Source organism: Alligator sinensis, unplaced genomic scaffold (genome assembly GCF_000455745.1).
Source record: "Alligator sinensis unplaced genomic scaffold, ASM45574v1 scaffold422_1, whole genome shotgun sequence".
In the NCBI taxonomy this organism is placed as follows: Eukaryota; Metazoa; Chordata; order Crocodylia; family Alligatoridae; genus Alligator; species Alligator sinensis.
In genome coordinates this window covers 301,874-328,413 of record NW_005842323.1, presented here as the reverse complement: position 1 = coordinate 328,413, position 26,540 = coordinate 301,874, and the positions used below count along the sequence as shown (strand labels likewise).

General features: G+C 46.3%; 1 protein-coding gene across 1 annotated transcript; it reads left to right on the top strand.

Annotated features, from left to right (window-relative positions):
• Positions 1–7,338: 7,338 nt before the first annotated feature.
• Positions 7,339–21,341, top strand: HSD3B1 (hydroxy-delta-5-steroid dehydrogenase, 3 beta- and steroid delta-isomerase 1). Its single transcript, XM_006028553.3, has 4 exons — positions 7,339–7,432; positions 7,706–7,928; positions 16,090–16,254; positions 20,391–21,341. The coding sequence occupies exons 2-4, from the start codon at positions 7,775–7,777 to the stop codon at positions 21,203–21,205; spliced, it is 1,134 nt and encodes a 377-aa protein (XP_006028615.1). The 5' UTR covers positions 7,339–7,432; positions 7,706–7,774; the 3' UTR covers positions 21,206–21,341.
• Positions 21,342–26,540: the final 5,199 nt, after the last annotated feature.

The following is a 26,540-nucleotide window of genomic DNA, read 5'->3' as shown; positions in this document are numbered from 1 at the left end:
CTGCTTCTGCCCCTCTTTCCAGCAGCCACATGAGGAGGAAGCAAAGCAAAAACCTTCACAAAACACTTGTTCACTCTAAGATGCCTTTCAAACTAACTGCAGCTAGAGGCAAGTAACAAGTCAGAGAATGTAACTGAGTTCATGTGTCCATAGCCTCAGCGCTTAAAATCAAGTGGCCAAAATTACCATCAAAACAAAGCTTTCAGGACTGATTAAGTATCTCAGACTATACAGGAAATTCTTGCCCTTCAGCCCAGCAGAGTACCCAGTAATGGATGGTCACTACTTATTTTTTCATTCTCCATTCCTCCTCAGTTTTCATCTCAATGTTTGTTAAATATCCCAGGATGAAGTCCTTCATAACTGCATCACACCTACTTCAGGCATGGGCTCTGGGTTGTTTCTTAACAGGGTAGCACACCCCATCACATACATTTAGTATGGTGTTTCTGCTCCTGCAGTTCTCGCTTCATTCCCATTTGCTGTTTTAAGAGCTGAACCCATAGCTCCTAAAACCCGGTCCAGCAACTTGTGTATAAGATTGGCCTCTCTTCCTAACTTTGTCTTTAAACATATTAATATATTTTTAACATCATACCCAAAGTGTGGTTCACTCTTTTTATGTAGGGATTTTATATAGGGTAGTTTGGTGATCTATGAATCAGCATCTGTTCAACACATGGTACACTCACTCACCCATGGCATTATGCTAGAAATCTACATTTATACTGAATTATGCCCACTCCATCCTATACATATTAGTACTTAAGAAAACTTTTCTCCCTGTAGATATTTGCCCCAACTTTCACACATTAATGTTTCTTCCTTTCATACATTAATCATCCATTATATAATTAATAATCACTTTAATAAGTTGTCATAACATCATTGTGGTTAATACAGGTACTTTCTAAAAATATCCATAACTTGTGTTTGTGATTTCCTGCTTCATACAAGTCAGGTGCTTGTCTGTTAATTACACTTTCTTCTTATCACTTAAGGTCACTCACCTCTTATCTGCTTATGTCAAGGCATGCAGGTCTTTCACCTTTTCACTCAAGTTAAGTTTATGGGTCTATAAAGACTCAGATTTTTAGGAGTCCTCTGCTGCTCATGGTTTCTCCTCTGAAGGCCAGCATTTCCTCCCTGCTCTAAGCTGGCCTTGACTGGTGCTATGTTTAAATAGGACCCCTACTACCAAGACATGCACCTCTCTCCTCCTCTATTCTGAGGACCCCTCACATGTATATGCCATCTGATTGCTTTGCTCTGCTCCTATGTATTTTCCACTCTCTATATTCCTCCTTCTTGCAAAACAACCTAAAAGACACCATACTATGTCAGCCCACAGATCCCCCTAGCCCAGTGCACTGTATCTCTCAGTGGCAGAAAATGGATGGTAACAGGAACAGCATGTAAACAGGGCCTATCCAGACTAATCCATCCCTTGCTCTTCTCACAACTTTCAGCATTCAAAGGCCTAGGATGGTCAGAGTTTGAAGAAAGCTTGTTCTCCTAGCTTCAGCCAAACTACTGTCTGAAAATGTTTTCACCTGAATACTGAGTAATCTTTACAGTTTAAAAATTAACAGTGTTTGTGGAGCAGCAGATATATGATGCAGGACTGGCAGGGCATGACATAATCCACGTACACTAAGGCCTTCTGTGACAGAAGTTTCCTGACCTATGCCAGAAGTCACAAGATGTGTAGAAAAAAGTTCCTCAAATCCTTGCAGCAGAGGAAAAGTCAAACAATGAGGGTTTGCCCTTCCTTCTCCTCCTACTATTGTTGGCATAACTCCTTGTGGTCCTTGGAAAAGGGAAGCAGAACTACTGGGCACTTTGGAGGAGGTAAGAAGAAGGCTGTAGTCACCAGGATAAGGGTATAAGAAGAAGGTAATACAGGCTAGTGTAGATATTTTCTGTGAATGATGGAAGAGGTATTTGCAGTATTGGCTGATGGGGCTTGTAGAGTTTGCATTCTGGGCCCAGCTGAATATTTTTGACCCCTTGTTAGTAGATCCTGGGCAATATCTTGGGCAATATCCTAAGTTGATATAATTATAGATGGCCCCACCACTTGGCATTCCCACCATTCTTCACACCTACTCTCTGGCACATGACAGGATCTCTGCCCAGAGTACCAAAATTGTCAGTTACATTTCCGGTTCTTAATCACAAACTGCAGCTCTGCCAATCTACAGAGCCTGCCTATTTCATGCTCCTGGATGACAATCAAGAGGACAACACTAAAGCCAGTGTCATATACTCCATGTTTTTAAAGGAAGCACGTTTAACAATAATTAATACAAGCCCTATCCCTATTTACTTGGAACCTAGCATCCCAAGATAGCATTCCAAATACTTGGAACCCAGCATTCCAAATTCCAGAACATTTGGGATTAACATTCACAAATTTAAATTCACAGACAAACAATATGTGTACATCAACCCACACACACGGGTGGAAGAGATACTTTTGGGTGAAAAACACCAGAGGCTTAAGTTCTTGACTGCACTGTAAAGTGAAAGAGGTCCTTGTTAAAAATGGCAATGCATCAGCACTGTTAAAAGACCTTCTCATTTTATGTTATGTTCTCTGAGTGGTATTGTTACCTTGTCTGCCTATTGTTACCAAGACCTCTGTAAGCAAATCTAGTTTTGAACTTTGAAAGGTTGTTATTGCAGCTCAGGGTCAGAAGTGTTCTTGCCTGCATCACAAGCATGAACTGAGCTGTAAATAAGTTCCTCAGTACAAGTTTTGAGTGTTCAGTGCAGATGAGATGAGTAGAGCACTCCAACACTACTCAGTAGTTTGAGCCAAGAAGTGAGAGGAGCTCCATCTCCCACAGCAACTGCTAGAGACATTGAAATGGTCAGAATGTACACCTACTGTAGACTTGACACTGCTGTCTTTATGATATTTTAAGTCCACAAGAACTGAAATGAGGGTTCATGCCTCACTTATAAGTTAGCTTCTGCGGCTGTAGAGCATCTCATGACACCAAGCAGGACATCTGTCTTGGCAGTTCCTTAAGGCGGGGAAATATATAAGCAGCATTCTTCTGAAAGCACATAGGTGTTCACTGGATGTTTCACATCCAGGTACTGATCCTTAATGAACCTGTGAGATCTGGTATGTAAGTTAGCTGTATGTAAGTACGGTATCTTAAAGGGGGGAAAGGTGTGTTGTTTGTTTGAAGTCATTCCGAAGGTAACAGGCTTGATAGCTTATGATGTCAAGTTTTTTTTTTTTCTCCCTGAATAAATCATTCACATTGCACAGCAGAAACATCTTGCATCAGCTTCTGATAGGAAATTATAATTCCCCCTGGGTCATTGTCACAGCCTGTGTGCTACATAACATCTGCAAAGCCCAGGGGGAGCTGTTCTGTGAGGCATGGGCAGAGGAGGTGTGGCAGGTGGAGGAAGCCTAGCAGCAGGGATGTTAGCTGCGGTGGCAGCAACAGCAATGGGCCTTCCCCACTGAGCAAGCCTCATCCCCAAAAGAGGGGGCCAGGGCACCATATGTGGGAGGTGCTGGTGTACCACCTCCTCCTGCATCCCCCACTGTAGGCCACCCCAGGCTCACTGCACACTCCTAGCACCACACTCACTGTGGACACTTTTCAGCCAAAGTCTTTATTTCTCTCCATAAACACAGATCCCATACAACCCTCCCTCCCAAACAGAGACTCCCTTCCATCGTCCCTCCCCAACAACAGACCCTGCCACCAACCCCAATACCCACCCCCAATAAAGCACCCTCTTCCCTGTGCAAACTATGTATATTGTGCTCTATGTGCCCTTCTGGGGTGGGGAACAGTACCCATGGAGCAGATCCCATGGACAGGAATCCAGCACCCTGGCCTCTGGCAGCACCACCATGGGTGCAGACCTTGTGGTGAGCCCAGTGGATTGGGGGGGGCGCGGTCCCCTGGGGGCAAAGGCAACCACTGATCTGTCTGCATGGCTGCCCCCCCCCCAACATGGGGCCAGGGCCAGCAGGGCCTGCATGTGGTGCTGGCCCTACTGTGAGCAGGTCCTGTGCAGGGGCTTCAAGGAGCCTGGATGAGCAGTGGGAAGGAGGGGTCAGGCAGGGTGCCTGGCTGCTGGGGGACCTGGGGCAGGTGCAGGGGCAGGGAGACCTGGCCACTGGATGTACCACTGCACCTCAACCCAAGCCCATGGCGGGGCTTGCTGCTGGGCAGCAGGCAGCTGCTGGGGGCAGGTGAGGTCAGGGCCAGGGGCTGGGCAGTGGGTGGCACAAAGGAGACTGCCAGGGCCAGAATGGTGTCCAGAACCTGGCAGTTCTCCTCTGTGACCTCCATTGCCATGGCCACCATGTTCCTGTTCTGGTTGGGAGTTAGTGGGATGGACCTGCCAAGCACCAGCCACCTGCAACAATATGTGCTGAACCCCCCATGGCCCTGTCACAGATGGAGGGGGGAGCTTAGGGAGGACCCCAGCTTTCATCCATAGTCCTCCATGGTCTCATCCTGGCCTTGGAGAGTAAGTGAAGCTCAGACGGCTGGCTCCCCACCAGCTGCCTGCAAAGAACCCTGCCAAATCTGACCTTAAGCTCCCTGCCCCATTCCAGTCCCCTTCCCCTCACCACCAGGGCTTGTTCTGGGCTGCCTGCACCTTTAAGACAGGCACAAGATGTGGGAAAATTTCAATTAAGCTCACTTTACCTGAGGTTAATTTAAATTTTCACACATCCCCCTGGCCCCTTTCCCCTGTTCTCCCATGGCCAGGCAAACCCCTCCAAGTCTGGTCCCAGGTGAGGGGAGCTATGGAAGACTACTGGGGGAAGGGACAGAGGGATGGGTGGGCCCAGGAATGCATGCATCCCTGTCCCAGCCACTAACCCCCAATGGTGGGTAGTGGAGCTGCCAGGTGGTGACACCATGGAACTGTGGGAAGCATGCTTCCAAAACTCACTGCACTTGCACAGCTATTCTCAGTGTGGATGTGCAGGGGGGAGTGGGGAGACCAGTAGAGTTTTGGAGGATGGATAGGGGTACAGGAGCTGGAAACTGTACCCTGGGCTTCTGCTGGAATGAAAAATGATTGTTTTATCTTCAGGGAGCTAACTAGCAACACTTTATCTCAACTCGGGTAGTGTGCCTACAAGACTGCCTTCACCCTGAGTGGCTTAACTTTAAAACATTTAGAGGGTATCTAGCACAGTTTAACACCCTTTGGCCATGTCTACAAGACACTGACTGCACAGTAGCTCATTACTACTGCGCAGTAGCATCATGTCGCATGAAGTATGATGCAATGTTACTGCTCAATAATAATGAGTTACTGCGCAGTACTATGCAAGTACTAAATGACTGTGTAGTAACAACTGTGCAGTCAGCATCTTGTGTAGACATGGCCTTTAATGGGTGAATGGTCCTACTTATATATCTTCATGACTTTTCAAAGGTAACCTGTAGCACCACCCTACTTCAGAGCACATCTTCAGGTGGGCTCATAAGCCCTTTAACTTGTCATTGGCTGCTCAGCTAGGTCAATCCTTCGTCTCTTCCTGTCAAGAGTTTTGAAACTGTTTTCTCTCTCTACCCTGTGCCACAGGGAATACACTTTTGAAATTTTCAGTTCAGCATTGAAAGAAGCCTGACCGCATTGAAAGAAAGTTGAGTAGGCTGACAGTTGTCAGTCTTCTCAGAAGCTGCAAAAGAACTTGCCTTCCACTGGTGTCTGACACCTCGTGTTGCATGTGTCTGAACATTCCCATGCCCCACCTTAAAGGTGCAGAGATGTCACCAGATTGCTAGGTCCCTTCTGATGTTGTTTTGAAGGCTAAGGGATCTCTCAGCGAAAATGCAGGCTGGCCTAAGTCATTGCCACTAATCCAATGCATTGGTAGTGTCATTGTGTCTCCTGTTGTCTTTCTGATGCATACTACCATTGCTTATGCAACCCAACTCTTTTAGACCCTAATCTACCCAAACAGAGACTCAGAGATTTCAGTTCTTTTAGGAAATAATAGATAGCAATGCTCAACCTGAACCCACTATTGACAAGGATGGATTAAGGATTCTTAGGGCCCTAAACTCAAGAGCAGAGGTCCCAAAGAAGAATATACTGACCACCACCTCCATTATAACATTGCCAATATGAGCACTCTCTGTGGGGTTAGGATGGCCTTGTATCCCTCTTTTTATGGCCATGATGGCACAGGTTCTCCAGGAGCCAACATGATACCACTGGTGCTATATGTTGTGATTCAGCTGAGCCTACAGAAAAATAGCAGCCATAGGAGCTTCCAAAATGGGTGGGGGCCTTCTGTTTCAGGGGGCTCTAAGCCTAGATCTTGTGGGCCTGTTAATTAATCCATCTGATTATAGGGACTTTTACCCACAGGCACTTCAGAGATTTCAGCTCTTTTCAGAAACAGGTGGTTACTAGATCTCAATTTGAACCCAATGTAAGGACTTGTAGTTATAGATGCTTTGCTCTTTGAGAGTCGACAACAGACTGCAATGCCATCCCAGGAATGATTCCTATTTGGAGTCCTCCCCAGCCTCTACTTTCACTCTGGATCTGAGGGTCTCTCCACTGCCAACCATGGCAGGGATTCATCACAGCTGCTGACCCCTTGGCAACCTTTGCCTATTTTTCTCTTACAGCCTTTGTACCCTTTCAAACTTTATAATTTTGGAAGGGAGGGACAGCGAAGACACACAACAAGGCAGGGCAGGGTGGCACCTTAGAGACTAACTAGTCCAGAGAGTCATAAGCTTTCATAGGCAACAGTCTACTTTTTCTGATGCTATGAAGCAAGGCAAAGTTAATTTGGCTTTTGGTGTTTAAGCAGTTTTACCTCAACACAGCTAAAACTGACACAAACAGCTCTCAAACTGATAAACATGAATACCAATAGAGACACAGATAAAGGATACACAAAGTTAATCATACAGAACATAGGTAATATCAGCAGGGTTAAGTATGGTCGCCTGAAGAATAATTAATTCCTTTAGTCCTGAGAAGAGACTGAAAGGAAATATGAAGCCAACAGATAGATAGACACTTTTGGACCCTGCCGTATTCCCTCCAGAGATTAAGATGGTGGGAAATGGTCAGAACTTTGACACTCAGTACTGGTTGCAGCAGAAATTACACAAGGTTTTGTTTTGCTTTGTTTTTATTTATTTATTTATTTATTTTTTGCATCAGAATTAGAAAAAAGGGGCTACATTTTAATATGCATTCAGAAATCTTTTGCTTCAAAGATGTTCTCCAAATGGGCGGGCAGTGGCTAGGGGGAGCTTCAGTTTCATCATAAATTGAAGAGGGAGGAAGGGAGGGAAAGCAAGATAAGAACGGTGGCAGATGTGTAGCGTATAAATACTAAGAGCTGTCTGGTTCCTTCTTATAAACCCAAGGAACTAGGAATCCAGGCCAGAGGCAGATAACTGTAGGATTTATTTACTAATAACATTTATTTAACATTTTAATTTTAATGTGTTCAGTTTATAGTATCTAATTCTTAAATGCTTAGTGATTTTTGCATGGTAACAATGCATGGGCAACTTCTGAATATTAATAATCAGATAATTAATAGTTTTAAAGTTGTTGAATTTGGGTTGGTTATTGAAATTATATTTTTTTCCCTTTGCAATCTCTTTCTGGTATGATCACTGATTTTCTTAAGCTTTTTGAAGGTAATGATGATTGTTTTTCTTTTCAGTCAGGAAAAAGAATATCTGCTCCATGTTCTAGAGCTGGCCAGTTTGCAACTGAAGAGCAAGCTTTTGCAATGTCTTTGGCTGGAGTGACCTGTCTGGTGACAGGAGCAGGGGGATTTCTTGGCCAGAGAATTGTCCATTTACTGCTGGAGGAGGAGGAGGCACTCGCTGAGATCCGACTTCTAGACAAAGTCTTTAGCTCTGAGACACTCATGAACTTTGCAAGTAAGTGAATGTCCTTAGGATGGCATGTGCATGTGTCTGTGTAGAAAAAGGATTTTTACAATACATTCTCCAGAGGAAACTCTTGGAATACTTGCCCATTTAATAGTTTTGTAGAGCTGAGATGCATTTTAATCATGAAACCTCAAAGGCCATATGGTCTAGAGGACTATTCATTATTTTATTGGAGTGTATCAGACTAGTTTTCATTAGATTAAAGCCCCCAGGTCAGTTTCATTATAAAATCTGTTATCAGTTAGTGGAAGAGAAACCAACTTTCAGTTTACACTGAGACTTGTAAGTAATTTTAGGTTAAGACTGAGATGAACAAAGCCCCATATTGGAGTAGCAAGAGGTGCTGTAGTTCAGGGTGGAGGGTCATTGGAAGAGCTATGCGGCAGGGTCCAATACTGGAATAGCAGGGTCCAAGACTGGAATGCAAATCAAGCAAAACCACCAGTGCAGTTATTACTGATTATTTTTATTACTGTAGTGCCCTGCAGCTTCGGCTGAAATGAGAATCACTTCATAGTGTGCACTGTACAGACAGCACATCACAAGAGAGAGTCCCTGCTGTCAACAGGAAGAGAGTTCTAGTATTCCTAGATGGGAAACCTGATTGAATGATTTGTTCATTGTCACATAAGAAGCTGTTGGCTGATCCAGGAACTGAGTATAACATTTTAAAAAACCCCAATCCCATTTGAAAATTGAAATTAGTCCTTAGGAGTAAAAGTCCTGTTGCCTTTTGATAAAACTTCAGCTCCTAACTCATTGGAAAATGTTACCTTTAGTCCAGTTCCTTAACCACACATCCATTTTCTTCTCAGTAGTGATTATCCATATAAGCACTTACACAGAGAATGATACACAATATGATAAAGAACCAATTTTTCTGTAGAAATTTTAAGCCAATATATAGAGTTCTACAGAATTACTGTGCTCTGTTTAATTGCATGAAGTTTTAGGAACATTTTCAGAACTTGTTTTTTTCCAACTAAATTCCATCGAATATTTCACTGAGGATTTTACAAGGTTCCTTGGCAGCTCACTTAATGTATCTTTACTCCTGGAATTCAGCAGCCTCTATTATTCTACTTCCAAGGCAAAAGTTGCAACCACAAGTGGGATTAACATTATGGAGCCTTACCAATATGTGTTTTTCCCTACTTATGCTACAGTACAGCATGGCATATTGTATGTGCTCCTCTGTATTAACTAGGAGATTTGAGGTATAATTCCCCTGGAAGGAATGAGTGTTTTGGGTTTTTGTTTTTTTTGTTTTTTTTTGGGGGGGGGGGTCGTTCTGTTTTGTTTTGTTATGTTTTGTTTGTATAATTCAATCCTAGCTAGTCCACAAAGCTCTATCCAGTTTTTCCTAAACTCCCCCAAGAAAAATACCACAGATCCAGACACCTTCTCTTACCCCCTCATCCCCTTACAGCCTCATGCCCCTTGCCCAGCTGCCCAGAGACTGGAGTGTGCAACAGGTCACACACCAGATTTTTTGACTTGCAAACAGAAAGGGGGATAAGTGAATGGCCTTCCAGAAAGCCCCAAATACACCTGAAGTTCCCTATACTCTGTCTGCAGCTATGATAACCAATCTTGATGATATAGGAAATCTTTGGTTGATACAGGAACTGAGAATAACATTTAGAATAGCCTCTACACCCCATGTCTGTAAATACAGGATTTAGGGACTGTGCCACAATCACCTGTCTCAGGAGAAACTGAAATATTTCAATCTAGTATCATTCCCAGTCCATTTCTAACTCAGGAGTTCTTATTCTGGGTTTACAACTGCTGCACAGCCATTGGGCTAGATTCCTCTTTATCTCTATTAGTCTTACCCCAGTGTAACTCCAGTTACTTGGCTGGCACATTTATGTCTCTTGATTTAAGGCAGGTTTTTGAAGGCAGCACTGACACAGCCACGTGCAGAGTACAGCAACTCATTCTTGTCTAAAATCCTTGAGTTCTTTTGATCTCAGTGTCCTTGACAGCATGTGCTCTATAGCAGAAAATGAAGGCATTGTTGCATTTAACAGTTTCTTGCTTTGTATCAATTTAAGTTGGAAACACTATCATTTGTATAACCACTGGCCTCTTGCTGGGACCCTGAAGTCACATTTTATTTGGATAAAATAGATTTTTTTGTCTCCCACATTTGCATTCTGGAGGTGTAGTCTATGGAAGATTCAAGTCCCAGCATGTTCTAATAAAAATAGTCTTGCAGGTTGAGGCCTGTGGTCTCCTGGAATAAAAGTTTTTATCAGACACTAATATAATAAGCTACATCATAGCACCCCAGGGTCATGGCTCACCCTGACCACTTTAGTGTTAGGTGTTTCTCTTGGAAAGAAGATACATATCTATAACTGATAAATACTGATAGAAACATTTCTACCATATTTGCCTGACATCATACTGCATACTTCTCAAATAAGTATCCAACTTCCTCTACTGATTGACAGTATAGTTTCACTTTTTGGCAGCTGCAAAAGATTGCAAAATTGTTTTGCTGTTGAAGAATATTTGTTTGGGAGATTCCACTGCAGCATTAGACTTTAAAAATATAACCACAATTTAGAGCTGAGGTTATATTTTTTTTCTCTACAGCTGTACTAACAAGAGACAGCCAGATCATTCCCAGAACATCATCAAAATATGTCTGAAGTAGGACCAGTAGAAATATAGAAAGAATAAAAATGACTGAGTTTCCTAATAATAAACCAGATCATGGTATGACAAGTCACTTGATTCCTTACAAATGAAAATAAAATATTATTGTTCTGCTCTGAATGCCTAAACTAGATCAGACAAGGTTCTTTGGTTAAATGTGATATTTTTTATTAGACCAACTCAAATAGTTGGAAAAATTCTTCTTAGCAAGCTTTCGGATATAAATACCCTTTGTCTGGCTGAGGAAGCATCTGCAGTTGGTGTGTGCTAAGAGCGATGGGACAATTTTCTCTCCTTTCTTCCCAGTTTCAACACACACTTTTCTGTTAGCACAACAAAGACTGCATGTGTAAGTTTAGTTTGTTAAATAAGGAGCAACTCACTGGACAGACCAAGCAGAATGAAAACTGGTATGAATAAGGTTCATCAGGTCCACATTGTACTCATGGGACATCTTACATCATGGGCATAACTAGTGGTGGGCTAGAGTGATACTCATCCTGGGTGCCAAGTTAGGAGGGATGCCAGAATCACCCCCACTTCCCTTCAGAATCTCTGTCCTGGCAGCATACCCATGCCAGGAACTCCTAAACTGCTACTGGCTGCAGCTGCTATGGTTGCTTTAAGAGCAACAACTGGGGTGGGGAGAGCATGTTGTGGCAGCAGCAACTCAGCAGACAAATATTTAGGCATTTCTGGCATGAGTAAGACTGCTGCACCCCTACCTCTCCCTTGGAACTGCTCCCTGCATTAGAACATGTACCCCACCTCTCAGAGCTGGGCACCCCTACTATCCTGCAGGGTTTGCCCTGGACACCAGTTCTGCTTATGTCACTGCCAGGGGCCTTTTGAACAGGCTTTCTTGCATTTTATCATATTATACACAACTGCTTTAAAATCTTTGACACCAAGTAGGCTTAAAACAGCTAAGCAAATAGATAGCAGCAGTAGATCCTGCAACAACTGCACTGTGTAGATCAGTTTTCAAGGGAGAGTTCTCACATACACATAAAAAAAATTGGAATTTGCAAAAGTAACTAATTTCATTTGCTCAACTCTTTCACACGCCTTTTCAGTAGTCTGATATGAGCACACAAAAAGTATGAGAATTTATGCCTAAAAAGACATATTTATATGCATCCCTTGTGTTACTGTAGTAGCTCATCATTCTCACCACAGACCAGAAACACACTTTACAAAGACATGGATTCTATACCTATTGCTGGTTGTATGTGAAAATGCTGCCAGTAGCACATTAGAACAAGCCCAAATTGCAGATTCTTTGCAAAAGTTTCACAAGGCTTTGTGCCTATCAAGCTTGGGCCCATTTGTACACACATACAGTCTAGAAACCAGATAGTAGGCCTTTTGAAAATGTAAGCCTGGGTAATAATATATGCTAAATAATAATGAGGGTAAATGTCCTACTCACTATTGCTAGATAACTGACATTTTTATAACTAACAGGAACTTAGAATTTCATTTCAAGTCATATGCCAACAGTCAGAGCAGAAAGAGACACCAGAAAGCTGTAGCATGAGAATATTTCTGAATTACTAAAAGCTTCAGTTCTAACCTGTTGAACAGGTAATTGGGAATCCAAATAGAAGACTTCCTTAAAGCAATATACATTCCTGTTAAAAGCATAGTAAACAGGTATGTATCTTTCTTTCACTAAAAAAACCCCTGAAACCCTTGATTGTATTATAGCCACTGGTGAAATTCTAGGGCTAGGGACAGGCATTACACATAAACTGGTTTAACTGATCATAAACTAGTTTAAACCTGTAACAGAACAGAAGTGCAGTGCACATAAACCAGTTTCAAAATGCCTGAAAGGGGTTTGAGATAAACCTGGTTGAATGCAGAATCAAGACTTAACTGATTTGGCTTAAACCAGTTTATGCAAATGTCTGTCCCAAACCCCTTGCTGGTTTAAGATAAACCCCCAGCATCCTGGCATGCTCTCTGAGCTGGGCATGGCTCTCTGCTCCAGCCACAGAGCTGACCTCACCCCTCTGCTCTCTAGCTGGAGCAGGGACTGGCCCTAGCAGAGACACACTAGAGGCAGCCAGCACTGCACTGGGGATGAGGAGCACAGCCCCACACATCCTGCCCGGCCACTTCTATCCCCAGGGCTCTATGCTGTGCCTACAGCTCTGCACTGGCAGCAGGGAAGCCCCGTGCTGGACTCTGCTGCACCCCATGAAGAGTGCGGGGACCTGCGTGGCGGGGAGGGGGGAAGCAGCTGACTCTAGCACGGGGTATCCCCTGCTGCGAGGGCTGGAGCTGCAGGCTCAGGTTCAGTGAGCAGAGCCAGGGGGACTAGGCAGGCTCCACTCCCTCCCCCTGTGCAGCACTGGCCAGAACTGTGCCTGCACCAGGCACAAGCATCCTGACCTCCCTATGTCTGCTGCTGCCGCCAAGCTGTGGGGGCTGCATGCTATGGGGGAGTGTGTGGAGGCCCCTACACCTCCCGCCCTCCCTCACACCCTACACTCCCTGCCCAGCTGAGCTTCATGCTCCTGCTGTCCCTCTAGGAGGAGGAGAAAGAGGAGGAGGAGGAGGGGGAAGAGTTCCCCCCAGCATGGAACAGAGCCTCCCCCTGCCCTGGGATGGGGAGGAGTGGGAGGAAGATTCCCCTACGGGGGCTGGGCAGCATCCCATAGAGCCACACCTCTGCAGCAGCAACAGGGGAGAAGCACGGGGAAGAGTCCCCCTCTGGGGCCAGGCAGCCTCACAGAGCACCCCCCCCACCCCATTGCAGGGAGGGGAGGAGGAGAGAGAAAAGCCCCCCAGCACTGAACAAGGCTCCCCTCCTGGCCCCACAGCAGTGCAGGAGAGGGAGGAGGGGGAAGAGTTCCACTCTGGGGCGGGTGGCCCTGTGTGCCCAGATTGCTCCCAGCTTTCAGTGAGCCACTGGGGTGGGCCTGCCTAGGCCTGGCCATGCATCACACTCCTCAGCTTCCCTGTGGAAGGGAGGGCTGCTCTAGTACCCCTGGGCTTCTAGCTTGAGCCACTTCAGGCATGTGCAAAACGTCTATCCACTTGCAAAATGGTTCACTCTGCAGGTTAGACTAACCTGAAAAGACTGAATCAATGCAGGCTCAGGCTTTTTGAATGTCTGTCCATAGCCTAGGATGTCACTCTGGATTTCAATTGTAGCTCATGTTGCCAGCAAAGTAAACTGAATGGGCCCTGACCGGGTGGGGGTTGTTGTTGTTCACATCAGTGTTACACCTGTCACATGGAAAAAGATTGAAACAGCATGCAGCAGCATAGCAGAAGTGCAGGAACCATGACTAGAATGGTAGTAAATGCTTCAGAACTGGACAGAAATGAGGGGAGCCCAGTGCTAAAACCATGGGAATGCTCCAGACCAGGACGGAGGGAAGTACATTAACGGGTGTGTGAGGCCAAAGCCTTAAAAAGAGCAAGTGGCATGGGCAACTGATGAGTTCCCCGGCAGCCGATCACCAATCAGGGGGCCGGGGGCAGAGGGAGAAAAAAAAATGGGGGGGAGTCCTGAATGCGCTCACATGCAGGGGGAGGGGAAAGGGCCATGGAGGGGAGGGAGGAAAGAGCCAAGGCCAGGGGGAGGGAATGAGGCTGGAGCCGGCACCGGGCAGGGATTGGGCTTGGGGCCAGGGTCTGCTGCACCCATGAGACTGCCCCTTCCCCTGTGCCAGGGGTTATTGCCCGGTGCTGGCATCCACTGCCCCGCAGCCCTGCAGTGGCCCTGCCTGCCTCCCTGCACCGGCCTCAGTCTAGCCCCAGACCCGTACTGCCCAGGGGTGCCCAGAGCTGGAGCGGGGCCAGCCTTGGCTGTGCCACTTGGCTGAAGGAGATGGGGCCCCTGGGGACCCTTGCCCCACCCTATCTAAGTCGTCCCAAGCAGCTCCTGCAGAGTTGCAGCATTGCGTTGGGGAGCCAAGGGGGGCACATGCCCTCTTCCCACAATCTTTGCATGGGAAAAGGGTGGGCTGCAGCTGCAAGGTGAGCTGGGCTCTGCCTGCTCCATGCCTTGCTGCAGCCTTTGAAAGCAGTGCGTCGCCATGTGTGTCCCACCACTGGGTGGACCGGATAGCAAGGCACATTGTGCTGTGCTGCACCGCTTTCAAAAGCTGTAGCAAGGCATGGAGCAGGCAGAGCCCAGATCACCTCACAGCTGCAGCCACCCCTGCCCAGTGCAAATACTGGGGGGGCCATGTGCCCCCCTTGGTTCCCCAGTGCTTCAACTCCGCTTGTCCCATGACCTGGCCCAGCTGGGGCTCCATTCACTGTGAATGGGGCCCTGACCGGGTCATGTCGTGGAGCAATCAGAGCCCAGAGGCTTATCCAGAGCTGTGGTGTATTGGAGCCAAGGGGCTGGGGGAATGTGATGCCCCTCCCCTGGCTCCCCCGCAGTGTGCACAGCAGCAGGAGCCATCGGCCTCCAACTGCCTTATGACCTGGTCCAGCCAGGGCTCCATTTACGGTGAATGGGGCCCTGGTCTGGCCAGGTCACAGGACAATCCCTACAGTGCAGCAGGGAGTGGGGCAGGGGTTGAGGTGAATGATTTGCCCCTGCCCCTACCCCATTCCCTCCTGCACTGTGGGGGTCTTGATCTCTCCCCCCACACAAAGAAACTTTACTTACCTGCCTGTGCCTGCTGTGCCAGGCATGCCACTCCCCCTGCTGCAGCAGTCTGCGGCCAGGTTACCCGGTGGCAGCGGCGGTGGCACTTCTCAGGGCAGGCACAGCCAATCTCAGGGGGCGCACATGCACCCACATGCTCCCCATACACATTGCCAATGACAAGTGGTACTGCTAGTCAGGACTCAAATAATCAGTGTCAAGAGGCTAGGAAAATAAGAGGTTCCAGGCCAGGAGTAGCATGAGGTGTTGTAAACATAACTGCAGTGCACCAGAAGACATGTGAGAACCACCCTAGCAGAGGGAGGGCTGGCATAACAAGGAGGATTGTTGGGCAAGAACCATGTGATTCTGCACAGCTGTGTGTACACAGTCTCATGACTGGAAGAGGTCTGTGGCGCATTTTTAGAGAAAACTCATATGATAATTGACACCTTCAAGTTGCTAGCAAATCACTACAATATTTGTTTCTAACTCTCCCCAGTATGAATATAAAGGTTCATTTGTATTCAGCTTGTAGGCAATTTTCTGGGACCAGTTGGCACTAGGAGAAGGTTTTTTTTAAAGAAAAAAGTCATGTTGCATATTTGCTGCAAAATCATTCCCCACGGTAACCAAATCATACCCATCTATACAAAGCTGTTATTATCACTTGACAATTACTGCTTCTGTAAAAATGCCTTTTGTTTTACCTGCCCCAAAATGCCTCCACCCAAGTTTGGGCTGTTGGTGATTCCTAACTGCAGTTCTAAACCCTCACAGGGTCCTACCCTTCACCACTCTATCACTTCTCTTAGCCATGTCAACAAGGGTCCTTTTCTTCATTTCATGTTGTTTTGGCAGGGTACAAGGGTAAGGCTGAGGTGAAAATCCTGGAGGGGGACATCCGAGATGCTGCCTTCTTGCATCGCGCCTGCCAGGGCATTTCCCTGATCATCCACACAGCTTCCATCATTGATATCTTGGGTCATGTAGAAAAGCAGCTGCTCTGGGAAGTCAATGTTACAGGTGAGCTGCTGGCTGGATTTTCTGTACTGTTTCAAGCTTTGTGTCTATAGCGTTGATCACGTGTATAGGGAAGTGAGCATTTGCCCTGACTAAATATGTGATTCATATGACTACTCTGCACTTGGTGCCATCACTTACACAAGTGAGAAGGATGCACAAAGCATTGCCATTCTGATTTCTCTATATCCTACACTCACTCTGCACCAGCAGAGACAGGGCAAGGAAGAGCCAGGCCCTGAGGCCAGAAGTCTCCTCTGAATGCCAGTGTTCCAATACAAGGTTCTTTGGGTAAATCTGATATCTTTTGTTAGACCAACTCAAATAGTTGGAAAAATTCTTCCTTGCAAGCTTGTGGATACAAATACCCTTCATCAGGCAGAGAAAAGTTTCAGTACTTTTCTTAAAGAAAGGAGACTGACTTTCCCAAACCCCCACCATATCTCACCACTTTCCTCACTTGAAACTACACTTCAAACCCCAGCTGTAGTTTCACAGTACACAGATAATTTCTAGAAATCCATAGCTTCAGTACAAGGTTATATGCTAAGTCATTGTGCCTGTACTCTTTGGTTAAGGTCTTGAGAAAGGATTTATATTTAAAATGAATGAAATTTAAGGCTGTCAATTAATCACAGTTAACACATTAACAGAATTAATGTGTTAATCAGTTCTTGCCTTCATTTTTTAATGTGTTAATCACACATGTAGTTTTGGAGCCCACACCTGGGCTCTGCTCCACTGCCTCCAGGCTGCCCAGTGGGCAGTGGTGACAGTGCAGAGGACTACAGGGCAGCTCAGACACAGGCTCTAGGTAGCTGCAGCAGGAGTGGGGAGATGTACACACAGACACACATGAGCAGCTGCAGCCCGCATGCTGCATGTAGAGAAACTCCACACCAGTAAGTCTGGGAAGGGTGAGAGGGGAGGAGAAGGGATGGGTGGGAAAGGATAGATCGAGGTCCCCACAGTGAGGTAGGGAGTGGGGCAGGGACAGGGACTGCTGTGAATGGGGCCCCAGGGCTGCAGCGGGCCATGAAACGGAGCTGTGGGTGGTTCATCCAAGGGCACAGGGGGCACAGCTTCTTGCCACTGTGCGCACCCCCAGGGGAGGCATAGGGGGCACATGCCCCCTGAATTTGTGCACAGGGAAGATGCGGGCTGTCTGCTATGGGCTGGGGCTGTGCACCCTGCTGCCTTTGTCCCAAGAGCTGCGTGATGCCATGTTGTGCCTCCCACCACCAGGCAGGCAGGGGACATGCAGCACAGTCAGCATGCAGCTCCTGGAGCAAGGGCAGCAGGGCTCAGAGCCCCAGCCTGCAGAGGCAGCCTGCCTCCACCGTGTGCACAAATCAGGGGGTACATGCCCCCCATGACTCCCCTGGGGGTGTGCGCAGCAGTGGGGAGCCATGCCTCCCCGTGCCTCTGGACGAGCTGCCCGCAGCTCCGTCCCATGACCCGCTCCGGCCCCAGGGCCCCATTCACCCCAACATCTGCTCCTGCCCCACTCCCTCCCTCAATCTGCCTCCCCCACCCCCTTCCCTCTCCCCCTGCCCCTTCCCCTCCACACACTTACCTGCTGGGCATTGTCTGTGTCTGTGTGTCTGTCTGTGTGTGTTTGTATGTGTCTACTGCGCATTAAGCATCTTGTGTAGATGCACCAATGATGTATGATTTCCTCTGTTGTAAGAACTGCATTAAACTCTTCAGGGATGTGTATGTCAAGTTTTGTTATTTTTCTTTCTTAAAATGTTAAATACAAGGAAGTCCTTTGAATTAAGTCCTTCGGTCTTGATTCAGTCCTGATTCAAAATAAAACAGACTTATTAGGATTGCTCATGTAGTAGTCCTTTGCAGGGCTGGTCCATTAAATATTTACCTAAGAAATAAGATGAGTAATCTACCTTTTATAGTTTTACAGTATGTTATTTAAATCCAAAATCATAACACAGTTTTATGTATTCATTTTTACAGGAGTCCAGTTGATACTGAACACAGGCTAACTGCCAAGATATTTTTTTCCTATTTTCACCTTATGGGAGCTTGCAGTCTCATTTGATCATATCGAGTCCTCCAAAACCTTACTAGTTTTTGAAACTTCATTGGTAATATGGGTTAAGAATTTTCTATAGGATCCTGGCTTCCATCCTTTGCAATTTGCCCTATACACATCTACATTTTAATGTTGACTTTATTCCTGGATGTTTAACAATCATGTTTTTTTCATTACTTCCTAGTTATCTAAGCCTCTTTTTGGTTTCTTGTTAAGGACTGAAAAAGGAGTTCAGCATACCAACCATGTTAAAATCAGTAATTCCCCCCACTTCTCATTTATTTAGTGGATCAAAATTTAATCACTATTATTTTTCCATTGACACAATCGTATTTATTGTCCATATTCTCTTGGACAATAACCCATTTTCTATCTTCGCTTATATTTTTCTGTCTTCACCTTCTTCCTTAACAGATTGCAAGGACTTGCTTGTTTTTGTTTTTCCCTGTTTTGTTTTCTGTGTTATTAATTATAACTCCAGATCGTCAACCAGAACTTCTGCACTTTAATGCACAGTAGACTATATTACTGTGCACTAAAGCATCACATAAAAAAGTGACATTATACTAATGCACAGTAAAATAGTCTACTGCACATCGAGTGTAACTTAGAAACTGTGCAAATGCACTATTGTGTATTAGGGAAGCCTAATGCACATTAATTTAGTACCTCACATTGGAGGTACTGAATTTAATGTGCATAGAAAATGTGTATTAATGCACATGTAGACATACCCAGTAAAGGATGGACTAAGAAACTGGGTCTTTGGTACACAATATAAGTGACAGATAATAAATGAGGCACTATCTTAAGGATCTTTGCTTCAACCCAAGTCAGATTTTACTTGATCTTACAATAGCAATGTGAACATGAAGTCAATTAAATTGCTATAAGATCAAATTGTACTCTCACTGAACAAGTCAGATACAGTGTCTACATCCCCACAAGCAGGAACATGCACGTTATGGCAACCCAAAGACTTTTGAGGTGCTACAAAATGCACATGGCTCATGTGAAAAGGTTCACCATACCGCATATTTGTAGTGTAGAGGCAAAATTAGATACCAGGAAATCCCAGTACCTAAAAAAAAAATTGTCCAAAAAAAAGCCAGGCAGCACACAGTGTGCGCCACCTGAAACTGGAGCCTGGTCAGCCAGAGCCATGGTTCAGCTGCCAGCCAGGATCATCGCTACTGCAGCCCCAAGAGGCCCCCAGCTAAAGCTGCTGGCCCCAGCCTCCCCTACCCCACCCAGGGCAATTTGCCACATACCACAGGGCCCATGCAGGGTGTTCCCTGGGGACAAGTAGCAGCAGCACATCTATGCACAACTGCTATTTGTCTATGGGGAAATACACATGCACACTCATGGGGACACACCCAGCGGGTGCATCTACATGTACACTTTACTGTGGTGTTGACTAATTATCTACACAGTAAAGTGTTGCCATCTACACATGCACCACTATTAGGGTGCAGTAAACTAATTAACTCCACTGTAAGGTAGTACTGTCAGGGACAGTACTATTTTTCATCTGAGTCATTAAGTGCAATCAAACACGTGTGTAGACAGTGACCGCTGGGTGCAAATTGCGCTTGGTTAGCCCAGCCAGCTGGGGGCCAGACCCCTAGGTCCTACCAGGTCCCCTGCTAGCCCAGGGCTGCTCCGCCCTGGCTCAAATTGCTGCAGTCCTGGGTGCACATATAAATGCTGAGCCCAGGAGCAGTTCACTCCAGCTCAAATGGCTCTGGACTTTATTGTGTTGCATGCACAGCATATGTAGATGCACCCAGTATGAAAAAACAAGCTAGCAAGTATTATATATTCATATTTTTTCATTCATATGTTCAAGCAATTGTGCTGACTCTCTCTTTTCAAATTAAAATAACTACAGTTTGATTAAACATACTGTCTAATTTGAGATGGGGTTTTGGTAGCCTCCAGGGTGAGGTTAGTCAGGAATCTGGCATACCTGTTTCAAGATATGTGATTTTAAAATGGAAAACATACTTTCCCCCAGCTGTGGAACCCAAGATCTGTCAGCCAATCCAGTAAATTGCTGCCTTAACACCTTCTTCTTTTGAAGGTACTCAGCTACTGCTGGAGGCGTGTGTCCACAGTAACGTCCAATACTTCATTTATACCAGCTCCATAGAAGTGACAGGCCCAAACTGCAGAGGTGATCCCATCTGCAATGGTGATGAAGAAACAGCCTATGAGAGTTCACTAACATTTCCATATGCCGAGACAAAGAGACAAGCAGAGAAACATGTCCTGAAGGCAGATGGTCAGGCACTAAAGGCAGGTGGCATCTTGCAGACATGCGCCCTACGGTCTATGTACATCTTTGGAGAAGGAAGCCAATTTCTCCAGAATCACCTGGATCAAAGCCTCTTGAACAAAAATATCCACCTGCGTACTTCCAGGAAAGAAGCTTTAGTGAATCCTGTATATGTGGGAAACATTGCCTGGGCTCACATGCAAATCGCCAAAGCCCTGAAAGATCCAGAAAAAGCTAAGCAGATCAGAGGGCAATTTTACTATATCTCAGATGACACTCCCCCCATGAGCTATGCAGACCTAGATTATGAGCTGACAAAGGAACTGGGCTTTGGAATTGAGCCCCAGCTGCCCATGCCACTGGTAATGCTGTACTATTTTGCATTGCTGCTGGAGAGCTTGAGTTTCTTGTTCAGGCCCTTTTTCAGATACATCCCCTCTACCAACCGTCACCTTGTGAATCTGATGAACACACAGTTTACCTTCTCCTACAAGAAAGCACAGAGGGATTTTGGCTATGTACCCCACTACACATGGGAAGAGGCTAAGCAGCGCACTGGTCAGTGGATTGCCTCACTGATTCCACAGAGGAGAGAGTACCTGAAAAACAAAACTGCCTAAGTATGAAAGAAGCAGACTCTGCAAGATAAACAGGCTCATCAGCAATAGAAGAGCTGAATGGGTTTCAGTAGACAATGACAAAGAACTAAAATGTGAGATCTGTGCAATGAACAACTTAAATGAATAAAAAAATATGAAACACTTCATTTGTTTGTGGTATATAAGCAGATATGGGTAAAAGTGCATGATCCACACACATCTCTGTCTAGCTGTAAACAGATATCTCATTTGAGACAGTCTAGACTCATCAGAGTCAAAACCTGGAACAAAAGAGGAGTGGCAAAGCCCTTTACACATGTAGCTGTTCAAGCTACTTTGCTGCCCCTCTGCCAGTAAACGGCCAGGGAGATCACATAGGCTTGGTCTTAGAATGACTGGCAATTAACTTGAAGAAGCCATGATTAACTTAGTCATGTCATGGAAGAGACTGAGGGAAGGAGGGGAGTATTAGAACATTTTCTCTTGTGTACTTCACAGGTATTTGAAGTAGGAGACAACAGACTCTTCTGTCTGTAGAATACCAGGACAAAAAGCTTTCTCTAGGGAGACCTGTGATGTCTGTTTACACCAGGTGTGGGCAAAATACAGCCCACGGGTCAGATCTGACCTGCACACTATGCGGGGCCCCTCTAAAATTTAGAAAATTATTACCAGCCAGTGGCTGCCTGTCAAAGCTGATGAGGTGCCAGTGGCAGGAGGAGTTGGCACCAGGACCCAGTGGTGGCAGGAACTAGGGGTGGCAAGAGCAAGGTCCACCCAGCCCCACCTCACACCCAGCGCCTAACTGGAAGCTTCTGCCTAGCAGAAGCTTCTGGCCTGGTGACCATGGGGCTGTTCCCCTGCCCTCTATCCAAGAGTAGAAACTCAGATAAGAACAGGCAGAGGGAGGGGGGAGGAGAGAATCACTGGTGATCGCCCCACTCTGTCGGGGCCAGGCTGAGCCGAGCTGGCTCCATGCCATGCCACGCTGTCCAAGCTATGCAGCCAGGAACTGGGTCCTGCCAGAGCCAACCTGCCCCAGCCAGCACCACATGATTCCCGGCTGCATGGCAGGGACCACACTATGCAGCATGGAACCCGCCCAGCCAGGAGGGAGGGGAGGGCAGGAAGCAGTGGCAGGCAGGTAGGTGGGGGGAAAGGTGGTGGTGGGCAGGAAGGAGTGGCAACAGTGCCTGGAAAGCGGTGGCTGAAGTGGTGGGCAGACACGTGAGATGGAAAGTAGGGAAGCAGCAGGGAAAGGGCAGCAGCAGTGGCAGGGGAAGTGGTGGCAGCAGGGGAAGTGCCAGTGGTGGGGGTGTGGCAGCAGTGGTGGGTGGGAGCATGGGTTCCACACCAGTGCCCCAGGGTTAGCGGGGAACCAGGGTGGGTGTCAGGAGCACAGAGCCTGGGTGCGGGGTGTGCCTAGCTCCACTGCACAAAGCTCACATGCAGTCGACCCAAGCCATGTGCTTCTAGGGAGAGCCAGGAACAATGGAGCCAGCAACCCAGCCCCACTCACTGCTATGCACAGGTCATGGAAAACAGCAGAGAGCTCCATGCTATGGAGTTGGGCCAGCTCCACCCCTCTCCTTGCTGCCCTGGCTGAGCCCCATGACCTGCACTGCCAGCTTCATCATGCAGGGCTTGGTGGGGTTGGCCCCACACACTGCCACCACCTGCAGCCAGGGACTAGGGTGGGAGCATGGGGAACTGCACGCTATGGAGCCAGATGGGGCTGGCCCTGCTCGCTGCCATCACATGCAGCTCCAGAGACTGGCATTCTCCAGTGACTCCAAAGACCTCCCCCACTCCACACACACATGTACCCACACACATCACCCACCACCATACCCCCAAATACACCCACACCCTCAAACAGCCCCCACACACACTCCGCCATCCCCCACCATTCCCCCAAACACACCTTCCCACACACATCCCTACCCCAATCACATACCCCACACACATCCACATCCACACACCATACCTATGCCCCCATGTTCCCACCACACACACGCACACACACTCCCCAACCCCCCCATACACCCCTTTACTGCCCACACACAATATACAAGAGTAGGAGTGTATTTTGAGCTATTACGCAATCGCCTCTAGATACACTATGCAAGCACACATAAATCAGGACAATTTTTTTTTTTAAATAAAATTAAAATAAGTTATAGTAGATGTTTGATTTTTTTATTATATGATTTTGGTCTTTTTCCAGTTTCAAGATGACAACACCTTCCTTTCCAAAAGGAGTACTTCCGAGGCAAGGGGAGGGACTTCCAGTGGACAAGGTCAGCGGTTAGAGGTGGGACTTCCGGTACCAAGATGGCGTCCCCAACAGGGCACCCATCAAGGGGTGGGGCTACCCTTGCAGCCCTCGGCAGCTCACCGAAGTTTGTTAAATGGCCATCCAGCTGAAATAATTGCCCCGGCCTGGTGTATAGTGAGCAAAGCATATAGTGTGTGTGTAGTGAGTAAAGCACACAGAGTGTGTGTGTGCACTGAGGGAGGAATAGGGAGAGTGTGTGTGTGTTCATAGGGTGAGTCCCACAAGCACCCCCCACCATACACAGACACCCATACTCCCCTTGCACTGCCATACACACACCCCCATACCCACACCCCCTCACACACCCCAGCCACCCTCTCCCCAGACACATCCCCCCACAAACTCCATACCTATCCACACCCCAGATATCCACACACACCCACATGCTCCCTCACACCACACCCACACCCCACACACCTATCCACCCCCCACAGCCCCCATATACCCACACCCTGTCCCACATACCCACACACCCACAGCCCCCCACAAACCTATACCCACCCCCCACACCTCCCACAGTATACAAGAGCAAGACTTCATTTTAAGCTTTTGTGCAATCACCTCTGTGTACACTTCACAAACACATGGAAGTCAAGACAAAATTTTTTTTTTAATCAAATTAATGAATATTGTAGAGGTTTTATTTTTAGAATATAATTTGGTGTTTTTCTGATTCTGAGATGGCAAACTCCCTTCCTGAAATGAGTATTTCCAGGGGCAAAGGGAGGGGCTTCTGGTGGCAAAGGGCGGGGGTTAGAGGGCAGGACTTCCAGCCCCAAGATGGTGACCAGGGGGTGGGGCACCTGTCAAGGGGCAGGGCTACCCATGTAGGCCTTGACAGCATGCCAAAACTCAGTAAGCAGCCCTCCACGCAAAATAATTGCCTGCCCCTGCTCCAGATCTATCCAATTTAATGCTCTCCCTCTAGCATCCACTCCGGTGACTGTCAGACAGGATATTAAGCTAGATGGACCGTTGGTCTGGTTCAGTATGGCACTTATGTTCTTAGGTTCCACACAAATTTTAAAATAAGTTTAAAATATTAGGCATAATATTTTCACGCACATTTTCATCTGAACACCAGTAGAACTACTGAATACCTGCAACACATGTTCAATGATCACACATGCTCCTTTCATCAGACTCAAAAATAAAATTATTTTGAATAAATATTTCCTGAGACAGAATTTCCTGGTTTTGTCTTTAACAACATCTAGGCTGTGAAGTAAACTGCTAGCAATAGGCCAAGAAATCAGGAATTTGGCAAATGTAAATCAGATGCATAGATCTTTCATTTCTCTTACACAAAATGATGTTACTTTGCAAGTTATAATTTTATTATTGTTGTGGTCTGGGCATAATTTTGTTAAGATAGTTTTCACCAATTCATTGTGGAAAAACAAATAAGGCCCTGCCCAATGAAACAGCATGCTTTAAAACAAAACATGCTTTAAAATGGTCTTCTAACACAGCAGGTCCTAAATTACAGGAAGGACCAGAATGATCTGCTGTTGTTGTTTAGCACTAGACTTACCTGAAGCCAGTCTGTTTGACACAGGAAACAATAAGAGTCTTTGGCTCCACTGTCTGGCTTCTTGTGGTATTATCAAAAATTGTGCAAAGTAAATTTGAAATGTAAAGTATATCACTTCAGAATTACTCTTATACCCCAGCAAGAATGATTACATTTTACAGGGGTAATGCCATGGGATACAGGGCAGAGTGTTTCCCCAATTGCCAAAACTGTGGAAACTTCAAGTTCATATTAACAGTTTCCTTTCAGGAATTTGTACCCAAATAAGGGACATTTTTCACATCACACTACTTTATAAACAACCCTAATATACTCTTTAGAGATCTTATAAACATGACCTTTACTTTTAGTAAAACATCTTCAGAATGCCTGAGTTGGAGGCTCCTTCCTGTGGTTGAGAACATGAATACCCCTTTCACTAACAGGCAGGGAACTGACTTCAAACCGGTCTAAAAAGCGCTCACAAATCATAGTCCTCTCTCACCAAAAGACATGGCACTCTCACCAGGACCCACTTCACTGGGCCTTATAGCCAATAATTAAAACCTTTAGATCATAGGTATGTGGTTGTGAACTGGAAAACCCATGGGCAAGAGCAATAACTTCAAGTGTGAGACTCCTGGCACTTCAGAGCAGCTACAAATATACACTGAGCCCTAGGTTTATTAACTGACTTGGAGTTAGGTACAGCACTCAGTGTACACTAGACAAGTCACCAAGTTGAAGGATGGTCACCAAAGTCCTATCTCAGCTAGCAAAATGAGGTATGTTGAATAAATAGGTTAGTTATCCCTGTAATTTTTTTTCTTGTTCCAGATGGGGCACATAGTAAGGCTGCTTTGCTTTTCTCTCTAGTGAAATTAATGGTAGGGTATACAGGATTCATTGAAAAATGAATCAAGGAAAAGAAATGAGAAAATAGCGTTCTTAATGAGAAGGAAAGGGCAAGGGAGTGGCAGGGGAGAAGGTGTTTTATTTTATATGGAAAGAAACTGGCTGCAGCAGAAATCTGAAGTACTATAACATACACTAGAAAACCTGGGCATTTTTGCCCAGGTTTAACTGAGCTCCTAAAACAGTACATTGGGAGCAAGAAGAGGGCACCAGGCAATGTAGGGCCCCTGCAAGACACAAACACTAATCTGGTGGCCATGCCAGACAAGAAAGCTGATATTTTTAACCGTTTCTTTGCCTCTGTTTTCCTGAACAGGGACCGGGATATCCCACCTACCAGAGGTAGGGACAGTCTTGGGGGTAGCTCTATCAAGCCTTCAGTCAGTGCAGATGTAGTTAGGGATCTTCTGGAAGAGCTAGACATTTTTAAATCTGCAGGTCCAGATGCCCTCCACCCAAGGGTGTGGAGGGAGCTGGCAGGGGTCATCGTGGAGCCTTTGGCCCAGCTGTATGAGCATTTGTGGTCATCTGGCCAGGAGCCGGGGGGATTGGAAACTGGCTAATGTGGTCCCTATTTTTAAGAAGGGGAG

Excerpts from the sequence above, each read along its gene's own strand:
- HSD3B1 (XM_006028553.3), top strand. The coding sequence starts at position 7,775 with ATGTCTTTGGCTGGAGTGACCTGTCTGGTGACAGGAGCAGGGGGATTT. Across the intron at positions 7,929-16,089 it reads GACACTCATGAACTTTGCAA|GGTACAAGGGTAAGGCTGAG; the intron begins GTAAGTGAATGT and ends TTGTTTTGGCAG. Across the intron at positions 16,255-20,390 it reads CTGGGAAGTCAATGTTACAG|GTACTCAGCTACTGCTGGAG; the intron begins GTGAGCTGCTGG and ends CTTCTTTTGAAG.